General features: G+C 37.9%; 1 protein-coding gene, 1 non-coding gene and 1 pseudogene across 7 annotated transcripts in view; 2 read left to right on the top strand and 1 right to left on the bottom strand.

The window, feature by feature from the left end:
- PRCP (prolylcarboxypeptidase) overlaps window positions 1-13,208 on the bottom strand; it is a 78,602-nt gene that overhangs the window by 11,757 nt on the left and 53,637 nt on the right. For all 6 annotated transcript variants that reach the window (XM_032295889.1, XM_032295891.1, XM_032295890.1 and 3 more), the window contains 2 exons: window positions 5,103-5,267; window positions 4,235-4,422 (listed from right to left, as the gene is read on the bottom strand). In XM_032295889.1, the coding sequence (XP_032151780.1) occupies window positions 4,235-4,422; window positions 5,103-5,267 (353 nt within the window). The remainder of the gene's footprint in view (window positions 1-4,234; window positions 4,423-5,102; window positions 5,268-13,208) is intronic.
- Window positions 1,335-2,378, top strand: LOC116563261 (annotated as a pseudogene).
- Window positions 9,859-9,959, top strand: LOC116563370. Its single transcript, XR_004274370.1, has one exon. It is a non-coding gene; the product is annotated as a small nucleolar RNA U13 (small nucleolar RNA).

Here is a 13,208-nt window from a genome sequence, read left to right as displayed (position 1 = left end):
CTAAAGAAAACTGAGAAACTGATAGAGTACTTCTTCCTCTGATGGAACAAAGATGAGCTTGGAGACTGCTATGGTCTGACTATCCCCCAAAATTCATGTTTTAAAACCTAATCCCCACTGTGGTGGTATTAAGAGGTGGGGCCTTTAAGAAAGTGATTAAGTTATAAGGCTCCACCCTTATGAACAGAGTAGTGCCTCATAAAAGGACTGGAGAAAACTAGCTTAGGCCCCTTTTTGCCCTTCCACCTCCTGCCATGTGAGGATGCTGCCTTAAGTTGCAGTCTTGAAAGCACAGACTGGGCCCTCACCAAATACCAAACCTGCCAGCATCCTCATCTTGGGCTTCCCAGCCTCCATAACTGTAAGCAATGCATTTGTGCTGTTTATATATTACCCAGTCTCAGGTGTTTTGCTATCGCAGCACTAGTGGACTAAGACAAATCCAAAGGCTTATACTTAGGTCTCTTTCAACCCTCTCGTTCTTTCAAGTTTTCCTGTTTTCAAATACTCTAAATTTGGCACAGTTTCCTTAAACATCCTAAGCAGACTTATTTGCTTAACTTTTAAAGACTGAGCTGAAGAGTACAGTTTTGAAGAATCCAGTTGAGAACAAGGAACACAACTTAAGGAAATTTTTTAAAAGCAGTTTTAAGTTTTCAATTAAAGCGTCTTGCCTTTTATTTGGGAACAGGTATCCTGCTGGGTGGAATACTATGTAGCCATAAAAAGGAATGAGATCACATCCTTTGCAGGGACATAGATGGAGCTGGAAGCCATTATACTCAGCAAACTAACACAGGATCAGAAAACCAAAGACTGCATGTTCTTGTTTATAAGTGGGAGCTGAACAGTAAGAACACATGGTTATAGGGAGGGGAACAACATACACTGGGGCCTGTCGGAGGAGGAGTGGAGGGGAAATAGAGCATTAGGAAAAATAGCTAAGGCCAAACACAGTGGCTCACACCTATAATCGCAACACTTTAGGAGGCTGAGGTGGGCAGATCACCTGAAGTCAGGAGTTCAGGACCAGCCTAACCAACATGGTCAAACCCCATCTCTACTAAGTAAACAAAAATTAGCCAGGTGTGGTGGTGGGCACCTGCAGTCCCAGCTACTCAGGAGGCTGAGGCAGGAGAATGGCTTGAACCTGGGAGGTGGAGGTTGCAGTGAGCTGAGATCATGCCATTGCACTCCAGCCTGAGTGACAAGAGCAAAACTCTGCTTCAAAAGAAAAAGAAAAATAGCTAATGCATGATGGACCTAATACCTAGGTGATGGGTTGACAGGTACAGCAAACCACCATGCCACACATTTACTTATGTAGCAAACCTGCACATCCTGTACATGTATCCCAGATCTTAAAATAAAAATTAAAAAAGAAAATAGGATGAGTCTAATAAGTCAGAGGGCTTTTTTACAAAGTGGGCAGTGCCACCAGCCTAAACTCAGAATCAGCTTCCAGGCAAACAGCAATCCTCACCCCTAAAAGCTTCTGGCTATGTACCAAAGGCCAAATTTGACTCCTATTTAAAAGACCTTGTAGAGTGCAGTGGTGGGAGACATACTAGCAGGATCAGTGACGCTGCCAGGGGCCTGGGGCTGACTGTCTGAGTTCCCATCTGTGCTGAGCCCACTTGAGCCACAGCCATGACCAGGAATGAGACAGTTTTTGATCCCACTATGAGCAAGAAGAAAAAGGGGAATCCCTTTATGTTAGATGAAGAAGGATATACAAAAACAGAGAAAAACCAGCCCAAAAAGTGAAGCTAGAGCCAGCTGAAGACAAAGATGTAGAAGCCGATGAAGAGGGCAGTAGGCAAAAACATGTTTCTGATCTTCTAGAAGACATGAACTTCTTTAATCAGAAGAAAAAGAAGAAAAAAAAAGATATTTGATATTTATAAAGCTGAAGAAGGTGTAAAAGATCTTAAGATTGAAAGTGATGTTCAAGAACCAGATGAACCAGAGGAGGACCTTAACATTGTACTTGACAATAAAAAGAAGAATGTCGAGTTCCCAGATGAGGATGAAATACTAAAAAAAGACACAGCTCTAGAAGATGAAGGCAGCAAAAAAGACGATGCTATCTCATTCAGTAATCAGATAGGCCCTGTTAGGTAGGCTCAGAAAGAGACTGCACATATGAGGAGCTACTGGATCATGTGTTTAACATCATAAGGGAAAAGAATCCAGATATGGTTGCTTGAGAAAAAATGAAATTCACAGTGAAACCTCTACAGGTTGTACAAGTAGGAACCAGGAAAACTCTTTTCATCAACTTTAAGGATATCTGTAAACTATTACATCATCAGCCCAAACATCTCCTTGCATTTTGGGGATTTGTTTGTTTGTTTTTTTGTGGGTTGGTGTGTGTGTGTGTGGGGGGGTGTGCTTGTGTGTGTGTGTGTTTTTTTGTTTTTTTTTTTGAGACAACATCTGGCTCTGTTGCCCAGGCCAAAGTGTAGTGGTGCAATCTCAGCTCACTGTAACCTCCGCCTCCTGAGCTCAAGGCATCCTGCCACCTCAGCCTCCAAAGTAATTGAGAATGCAGGCACATGCCACCATGCCAACTAACTTTTGTATTTTTTGTAGAGATGGTGTTTCACCATGTTACCCAGACTGGTCTCGAACTCCTGGGCTCAAACGAGCCATCTGCCTTGGCCTCCCAAAGTGCTGGGATTATAGGAGTGAACTACTACTGCAACCAGCCTCCTTGCATTTTTGTTGGCTGAATTGGGTACAAGTGGTTCTATAGATGGTAATAACCAACTTGTAGTCAAAGGAAGATTCCAACAGAAACAGAAAATGTCTTCAGGAGATGTATCCAGGAATATGACACTTAAGTTATGGGGGCTCTACGCCTATGAACAGAGTAGTGCTTCATAAAAGGTCTGAAGAAAACTAGCCCTTGATATATCAAGGAATTGTCAAGGTGATGTCACACGTGCCGATCCCCAGACACAATCCTACAGAAGGGCACCCAACTCTACTTACACTGCGAAAGTTGTCCTTCTCAATGTTTGGTTGCCAGTATCAACATCAGGCTGTAACGCGCAAATAAGCACAGTTCCATGCCAAAGCTAACCAATTTGCTAATCACTGATTTTGCAAAGCATGTTGTGGAGATTTGGATGGATACGTTTGCCATCAGAGTAGATCTACCATTGTATTAAAAACAAGATTAAAAAGCTCCCAAGTTATTTGGCGAGTGGTTGGTTGGTCTGAAATCCTTGCAAGATGCCAGTGCTCAAACTGGTGATACACTCATTGCCTACTTTTCCTACTGTCAGAGATGTGATATGGGGTAAGGAGGTGCCTTTTAAAAACCATTCACAGACTTTTGTAAAATGCAAGATAAAGTTTAAGATTTTCTTTCAAAAAATAAAAATTAAGACAAATAAAAGAGCTTGTAAATTTACAATTTAAATAGCTCTGGTTAAGAGGTAAGTAGTGGTATCTCCTATTTCTATATAGATTTGGGGAAATTCTTGATTGACTTGTTGCTATTTCAATAGCTGACAACCTAATGTTCCAGTCAAAACAAGAACATTTTGAAGTCACAGTCAGATACACAGAGTCTACTCAATTAACTCTAATGTGAACCAGTAGCAACTATGTGACTTCTTAAGGAGCAGTGTAACATAGAAAAGCAAACACAGGATTTGTAGTCAGACAGGCCATAGTAGAGAGCTGGCTTTATCACTTAGTAACTAAAACAAAGCTGGGTGAGCTTTGGCAAGGATTGAACACAGTGACCTTCAGTTTCCTTCAAAGTAAAAAAGTGGCTATAAGAACTACTCCACAGGGTTGTTGTGAGGATTTAACCAGGTAATTTATTTAAAGTGCCTCATTTAGTACTTGGAACAGAATGAAGCACTTCAAAAATGTTGAATGCTGAAAATTTATTTCATCAGCAACAACAGGAACAATAATAAGAAATTGAGAATGACAGATGATGCTTTATTTTGTACTGGCGAGTTTCTTTTTTTTTTTTTTTTTTAATTTTGTTGTTGTTGATTTTTAGGCCTTTAATAAAGCACATTGGTAATAGAGCAAAAAATCCTATCTCTTCTCAGCATCCTATCTTTCAAGGCATAGGAAAACAATGATGAGTACCACAGTTGTATTCTACGTTGTTCCATTGTCCAGCATTTTCCTGGTTCTATTTTTTCAAATATTCTACAAATGTCACCATCAACTGAAGTTTCTCTTTGGACCAGCAAAAACTCACCTGAAAACAATGTTTGTGTGTGAACTAATGTTTTTGCCTCCATACATAGTAGTGATCCAGGAGGGCCTTGGTCTCACACCCCACTGTTGAAAACAGTCATCAGAAAGTTCCTTTAAGTTCCATGAGTGAGGTTCAAACATGTCATCAACACCATTAGTACAAAAGGGCATGACTACCTCTGTGCAGGCCTAAACAGCAAACCAAGAGAATCCAATTAGAAAAATAAGGCAAAAAGAGGTTACATAAATTATACAAAGTCATAATGCTGGTAAGTAACGAAGGGTTATAACAGGCAAGGCAGCTTTGAAGCCCCTGTTCTTTACTTCTATGACACATAATCTCTCATTATTCTTAAAAAGTCTTGGCCAAGAAGTTACGGAAGTTAGGATTATATCCCTTCAATGCAAACTGATTGATTTCACATTTATTATCATATCTAACCCTCAAAACAACTCTGGAAGGAAAGTCTTATTCTTATTGTTAGTCTCAATGTGCAGACTAAGGACAAATTAGACTCCCCTTCTTTTATGTGTCCATAAAATGCTTCCTTTGTGGGACTTATCAAGATCTATTGAAATACTAATTACTTACTTTTTTGCTACACTATATTTGATCATGTACTATTTATCTTTGTATCTTTGAAACCTAGAGGAGTGCCTGACACACGATAAGAAGTCAATATCTACTTGGTGATTATTAAATGAACGAATGAATAAACAAAGAAACTTGTCCATAGTATTACAGCGTAAGGTAACAGGGCCCAACCTGGATCCAGGTTAGGTGACAAAATATTGTGTACTCTGATTTCCTTATAGCACAACTGTATCAATGAAAAGTAAGTTCCTCTTGGGAAATTATACACATTTACCTGATAGCTCCAACCCAGGGTTCCCAGACTGCCAGTTGCTGTCTCTGAAATATTCAGGCATTTCGCCTGGCCGGAATAATTGTAATACACATTAAGAGCTTGGAAAATATTCTGCAGCAGCAGTAAATCAGATACATTGGGATTTTTCAAATATTGGCACACTACCTGTCATTTTAGAAAGATAAATGGGGAAAGAGTCAGAATATTAATAAAAAATGACAGTTTAATAATACAAAGAAGAAATATTATTTTAATCTGATCATAAAATATTCTTAAGCATCTAACTGCATTGTTTAACAATTTCTTTTTTGGGTTTAATAATCCCCTTCACAAATGAATAAATGTCTTCAATTACTCCCTAGACTATAGAAACAAACTAAAGTCATTTGCATGGTATGCAAAATCCTTTCTACCTACCATTCTAGCTTTCTCTTTGCTGCCTTTGTTCCAGCCTAGGAAAACCATTCCCCACCACACCAGGCTCCTTCTTCTTCTTTCCCCTTGCTCACCCTGAAACACTGTTTTCTATCTCCTCTCCCACTCCACTAATGCCTTCAAACACCAACTCCTCTTTTACAACACTCAGCTCATATCACCTCCTCTTCAAGGGCATCCTTGCCTATGTATCCAAGTCGGGAAGAACTAGATCTCTCCCTCCTTGGTGCCTCCACTATACCCTGTACCTATTTTTATCAGAGCCTCTGTAATGCTCTGCTTCACTGACTTGATTTCAGTATCTCTCCCTCAGTGCTTAACAAGGTATCTGGTAACTACACATTTGCTGAATGAATTACTATTCTTTTATAAAAATGCAAAATTTATACAGTCTTATATGGAAAAACTACACCAAGTTCTAGCATATATGGTGTGATAAAAAGCATATGCGATAACTCCCAGCTCTAAAATATTCCTTTCACTAACCTATAATAAATGCCTGAAATTCTAGCTATAAAAATCAGACAATATTCAGGGTTAGGAGTAAAGGGGGGAACTGACTAGACAGAGCCACTGCAAACTTTCTGGGGTACAGAAATGTTCGATATCTTCATAGAGGTTGTGTCACACGAAAAATGCTATAATTCATACATTCCACGGTACCTAGTTTTCATCCCTCCACCACCACAAGAAGAACCATACACAAATATTAAACTCTAGTTAGTAATAAAGCTGAAGTATTTAGGAGGAAAATGTCTGCAATTTACTTTTAAATGCATTTAAAAATAAGATAAATTAAGGACAGATGAAGTGATGGATAGGTGAATATATATATATATATGCAATAAATACAACAAAATACTATTTATAGAATTTAGATGTTAGGTTTATGAGTGTTCACTGCCCAATTATTTTAACTTTTCCATATGTTTAAAATGTTCCCTAATAAAATGTTAGAGAAAAATCACAGACAATTGAATCATAACTGAATAATACTAACAACAACAGCTAGTGATTATTAGCCCTGGGTTTCCAACAATTACACTGTGTATTCATCAAAGAACCCTATCAGAGAGATGATTGTCCATTATTTTACATGAAAAAAAAAAAACCTGATTCTTAGGTTAAGTCATCTTCAAGGTCACTCAGTAAATAATAGGGCCTAGATTCGTCCCCAGTTGTCTCTGGTTATGAAATATACATCTTATCCATTTTGACACACAGCTTAGGAAGTGTCCACCTGTAAAACTACAAATGGCCCCAGTGGCAAGGAAAACCCGGTAAGCTTGAATTCTCTGTTGACTCTGACATGAATTCAGTAATCTGGTCCTTTCCCATTTCATGTGGTAAAGACTATATATATATATATATATATATATATATATATGAAATAGACTAGTCCTGACAAAAAAGAGACAGGTCCAGAGAAGGAGCCGGGAAAGGAGCCCTGTTACCCCACCTCAGAGAGAGATTTTGGGCAGCAGGAATAACAAGGCCTGGGCTGGGGGTATGCTACCAACCAAGAAAACAGGGTATTGAGAAACGATCCAACCAAACCCAGCCCTTCATCACAGTTTTGCCTGGCACCAGCTGCCAGCAATACCCTTCTGGAAAAAGAAAAGAAAAGAAAAGAAAACTGTAAAAGAGAAAATGAATTTTCAGAAAAATTAAATGCCTTTCCCCAAATATACTCTGCATAACAATATTTCCATGGAACGTTAATTGGTACTTTGTGGAAAAAAAGTTTCCTAGTCAATAGTTTTGAGAAATTGTATATTAGCAAAGGTGAACAGTTTTCCTGACTGTTGTTATTATTATATAATTTCAGAGGATTTCTCAGAATCTTTAACATGCTCAAAAGTAATATGACTTTCCAAAGGAAGCTGGAGTGTCCATCATTCCCAAAAGGTTTTTAGAACTGCTGAGTGTGAGACAAGTCAGAAATTAAGATGTCCAAATAATGGGATATACCTTTAAAAGTAACTGTGAGGTCATAAGAATAAGGAATACCAGGCTTTAGGATGTACATGAAGAGACAGAATTGAGCTAAACTGAGAGCTTCACAAACCTATCAAGCCTAAAGCAATAAGGAAATGCAAATTGAAGAAAAATTAAAAGTCAAAACAGTGTTTTATCATTTTAACAACTCTCGATTTTTCATGGTAGTAAAAAAATACCTAACATTTGCATGGCACTTTTCTCAGAAAATGTTCCTAGGAAATATGCCAATAAGAATAACTCAAGACAATATGGAAATCAAGAAACAATCATAAGATGTATTAAGCCATCTATTGCCAAGAGTTAATCAGCATTCTTTCCTGAATCTGGATACCAACAGCTGATTCAGCTCTTTTAAAATGCAGCACAAAACTACATAGCAGACACATGGAATGCAGAGAAGAGCCCTGTGTTCAAGCACAGCATGGTAGATGGGGCAGGGTGACAACGCAAGCTGGGCACGGGGAGAGAAGGTACTAATGTGAAGCAACAAGTGGCCCAAAACTCTGGAAAAGAACAGTAGCAAGTGAGTGTGACTCACATGCTGGCATTAGAGCCCCTCTTAGCGCTTAGAACACTGGGCCTCTGTCAGGCAAAGAAAAGGAGTCCCTATGAATAGCCATCTCCACAAATAGCAGTTACTGTCACTTCTTAAAAGACACAAGCATGGCTGGAGACCGGCACTGGCTGACAAAACTTGGGTGTCAGCAGCCCCAGTTACACAGAAAGAACATCATGGTCAGAGACTTGGCCTCTGTATGGATGGCATTCCACATCCAGAATAAGGGCAATCCCCAGCCGCTGTGCTCTGTGAGGTCAGATCACCTTTGGAGTAGTGGAGTATGACAACTTATGAAGGGCACCGACCAACATTAGAAAATCTAGAAGGCAGGAATCCGGGTGGGGAGCTGAAAAACAGCTGACGCAACCCTAAAATTGGGTCATTCCCAACCTTTCATCATTACAAATAAGGTTACAATAAATATCCTTGGGGCTAAATCTTTACAAATATCCTTAACTGTTTTCTTGAGATAAATTCTTAAACAAATTACTGGCTCAAAGGAGATCAACATTTTTAAGGCCCTTGGTACATCCTGTCAAATGGTCTTATATAAAGGAAGTACTGATTTATAATTCTACTAGTATGCTAAATAAAAGGCCTGAAAAATGTCACTTAAATTTTTTTTTGCAAAATATTTGCAAATTTACTAGGGAAATTTTATTTTAGGTAATTCTAAAGTTCCTTTCTAACTCAAAGATTCTGTGAGTCCAAGCATCATCCTCCAGCATTAAAAAACAGAATCCCTAATATCTCTTTGCACTTCCTTAACAATTTTGGTAGCATCGTGAATGAAGTTTCAAAAAAAATATTAGCAAGATCTTCACACTATTCTCATGCTTATTCAAAGAATATAGTAACTTAAGGCCAGGTACGGTGGTTCAGTGTGTAATCCCAGCACTTTGGGAGCCCCAGGCAGTAGGATCAGTTGAGGCCAGGAGTTCAAGACCAGCCTGGGAATATATCAAGACCTCATCTTTACAAAATGTTAAAATATTAGCCAGGTGTGATGGCACATGTCTGTATCCCAGCTACTTAGGAAGCTGATGTAGGATGATTGTTTCAGTCAGGAGTTCTAGGCTCCAGTGCTATGATCACACCACTGCACTCTAGCCTGGGTGACAGAGTGAGACTCCATCTCTTAAAAAGGTTCAAAAAAAAAAAAAAAAAAAAAACAAAAAAAAAAAGGCTACAGTAGTTTAAAAGGAGATACTCACATACTTTTATCAAAGAACTGTAGGATTACATAAAATACATCAATATTAAACTGAACCATATGAAACTCTCATATTTGTAAGTCAAAACAGTCAAATATCAGCAATTTTGGCTCAACCTCATATAATACTTTAGCTTACCCCTAATAATTTGCAGATATTACCCACATGATGAAAGCAAGCACTTGGCCTGTTGATTTTTTACATACGGGCTGTGATATAGTCAGACAACAAGCATCTTAGCCCACCATCTCTATCCAAAATACTCAACATCCAGGTAGCCCTGGAGTATACTTTCTATTTATTTTGTGAGCCCTAGCAAATGGCTTCTTCTAAACAATTTCTACATAAGGCATGTCATTCCTACAAATGCCATAAATGCGCTAAAATGTAAACAGTTGGGACTGAGGTTGTTGTAGTACAAGTACTGAATATTCTTTGAGAACAGGTACTTTCCTTGCAATAACCCAGAGAGCACCATATGACGATCATTCCCATTTCACAGAAGAGAAACAGGCTCAGACGTCTGGCTACAGATACACAATTTAAAAACTATTAATGTAGGAAGCGTATGAGTGGGTTTTCATGCTCACATGTGAAATGAACCTCCCTCAAACCCGGTTATGCTATCAGCACATTACCTATCTGATGTGGAAAAGAAAAAGCACCATGAATATAGGTGTCAACCCAGACGTTGACCACAGAGTCCTGGTATAATCATCTCGTTTCCCAATATTACATGATAATAATAACTATTGTTATTATTTATAACTAGCATCAATTTAGTCCTTTTACTTTATACTAGATCCTATGAAATACTCATAAAAACCCTAATAAGCATTACAATTGTTATTATACACATTTTGCAAATGAGAAAACTAAAACACAGAGGGGTTAAGAAACTTGCCCAAAACCACACAGCAAGGAAACGGCAGAACTGGGATTCCAATACAGACTCCAGTAATCCCAGTTACTCAGAAGGCTTAAGCAGGAGGATCTCTTAAGCCCAGGAGCTCAAGGCTGCAGTGAGCTATGATCATGCCACTGCACTCCAGCCTGGGTGACAGAATGAGAACTTCTATCTTATAAATAAATAAATAAAATAAAAGGAAAGGAAAAAACACAAATGCCGACTCTCTAGAGCTTACAATCACTGTAACTATACAACATGTATTCAACTAAAAGCTAAAAGAAAAATAACCCTCACAAAAACAATGCTTAAATATATGTGCTGTCTCATGCTTACCTTTTTAAAACAATTTTTCTAATTCTTAGGTCATCTTTATATTTTTCTATGTTTATTTGTTTTGGCAAAAACTTACAAGGAATTTTGTGGCAATATGAATCTTAAAACCTTAAAAGCATATAATAGTTAAAAAAAAAAATCTGCAAAACAGTAGAGTAATATGAGCCATTTCCTAGAATAAAGATGAAGAGTCAGGAAACAGAAACAGCATTAGAAAGTCCTTTTTACTCATTCCAGTTTTAAAGAGTATAGAAATAGTTGAGAAAGTAGAACATTCATGCAACCTTAATACCAAACTAATCAGATCTGCAACCAAATATTTCAGTTCTGCCCTTTGATCCCACATACACCAAAGTAAAGATGATGATTTGTTTAAAAGCTTTAAGTGTTCCTACCTATGAGAGTACACATTTAAATAAGAGAAAGAAAAAGGGGTCAAAGAGAAATTTTTAACAGAGGAAGGAAAGAAGATAGGTTGGGAAAAAAAAAAAAAAAAGACCAATCTCCTCTCAGAGCATGGTCCATCCACATTAGAGAAAGGATTAAGCAGATACATTCAGCTTTTCTAACAGATTTTCTTTCTCTAAGGCTTCAATACCCCTCTCACACTCACTCAGATAATCACATTAGTTTTGTCATTAAAAGCTCCCTTTTCATAGAATGCACCTAAACCGCTTAAACCACCCAGAGAGGTCGCATACATTACCAAACAGCAAGACAAACGGAAGAGATTTTTCCATCTTATGTCATTATTTCACTTATTTCATTATTTCACTCTATCTACATACACAGAAGCCTATGCTAAAATATTTGAGAAGTTATCAGCTGAAATATGATTCCAAAATTAACAAATTACTTCATCCTTTAAAACTGTCTTTAAGCTGAGAAGAGACCTAATAGTTTTCATGCTGACAGAACAGTCAAATGACAGAGGGGTTTTCTGTTTCCCTTTTCTCTTCTTCCTTGTGTTCTACCAGCCAAGTCCATGATTATTTCTGCATGAATGTTGCAGCTTCTGTTAACAGTAAACAAAAGCAAATGGAGTCCGAGCGTGCAAAGCCCAAAGACAAATTAAAAAGAACGATACTTGAATTGACACGGAAAATGGCATTTAGTCACTGCCCATGGATCCTTCAGAACTGTACAAGGTCCCAGACAGAATTGGAAATCACCTGCTTTTTTTCATAACCCAACTGTTACATATTATCTCACCATCCTAAGCCTGAGTTACAGACTCAGAAAAGGACCACTGTTAGTCAGCCCTTTAAAAAGGAGGAAGTGTATCAGAGGGAGGAGGAGTTCTGGTTAAATGGAACTATCCAAGTGAAAGAGCGGTCCCCAACTGGGTAGTGTTCCAGGGATTAGTGGGTTGGGAGAACAGAGAGGGGGTCAAAAAAGGAGAAATAGAATGAACAGTGAAAGAAAGTGATCTGAAGCTACAAGTTTCGAAGGAAGAAATAGTAGAAAAATTCTGAAAATCAAATGGGTAACTATAGGATGAAATTGGAAAACAGAGCAAATGGAATTTCTCAAAGCAAGAGGAAAGAGATAAGATTACTTTTGGTGGGGTGCAGGCTGGAAACAGAATCATAAATGTAAACAATCAAGAATTCTTCGGTTTGTCAAGAGAAAGGATAATGTCAGTAAGAAATAACTGAAGAGAAGTACAAGAATTAATCCTGGATAAAAGAAGTAAAAGGTGATTGTGAGGGAAAGACATAAAGATATCTTACCTTAAAAATAAACCTTTATAATGCATATATATAAAGGATAAAAGGATTGCATTAAATCAAAAATAGATGACAAAATATTTGAGGTATACTCTGCTGGTTTTGAGTAATTATTTAGAAGAGCATAGGATAAAATATTGATTTGCATGTAAGACTGAACAGCAAAATATCCCAAAATGTACATTAAAGAGGTAGGGAGAAAACCAGTTAGACTGCTCACTATTCCAAATTGTGGTACACCAACTAACATTAAACAGCTATATTTCTCCAGCCTTTTTCTAGATCAGTTGTCGGCAAAGTACAACCCCCCAAGCCAAATCCAGCCCACTGCCCATTTTCACAAATAAGGTATTATTGGAGACAGCCATCCTCATTTGTTTACATATTATCTATGGCTACTTTCATGCTACAGCTGCAGAGTTGAGTAATTGTGACAGAAACCATATGGCTTGCAAAGCCTAAAATATAGCCCTTTAAATGGAGAAAGTTTGTCAATCTCTGTTCTAAATAACAAGAGAATTCCCCATATGTTTTTAGCATCTGACAACGCATTCATTCTTCAAGTGAGAATAAAGATGCAAATATAATTCTCACCTTGTGCATAGACAGATACAGAGTTAAATCTGATAGATGTCACACTGTGAGCAATAGTCCACTCAACCCTCAGTCAAGTTTCCTCCTAATCCAGTGCAATGCAGTAGATATAGGCTCTGAACAATGAAGACCCAAGTTCAAATCCTACTTCTACCAATTCTTAGTTGAGCTTTAATTTCTTCTCCATAAATCTTGAATTATACCTTTTTCTACACAGTACTTTTATAAGAATTAAGTGAGACAGCATACATGAAAGTGCTTTGTAAATAGTAAAATAATATAGACAGATAAGGCATTATTAGCACACAGATGTTTATGGAAATGAACTGG

The sequence above is a fragment of the Sapajus apella genome, unplaced genomic scaffold (genome assembly GCF_009761245.1).
Source record: "Sapajus apella isolate SASKATOON/1434 unplaced genomic scaffold, GSC_monkey_1.0 scaffold34, whole genome shotgun sequence".
NCBI lineage: Eukaryota > Metazoa > Chordata > Mammalia > Primates > Cebidae > Sapajus > Sapajus apella.
Note: the sequence above shows the minus strand (reverse complement) of the source record. Positions and strands in the feature narration are given on the sequence as shown.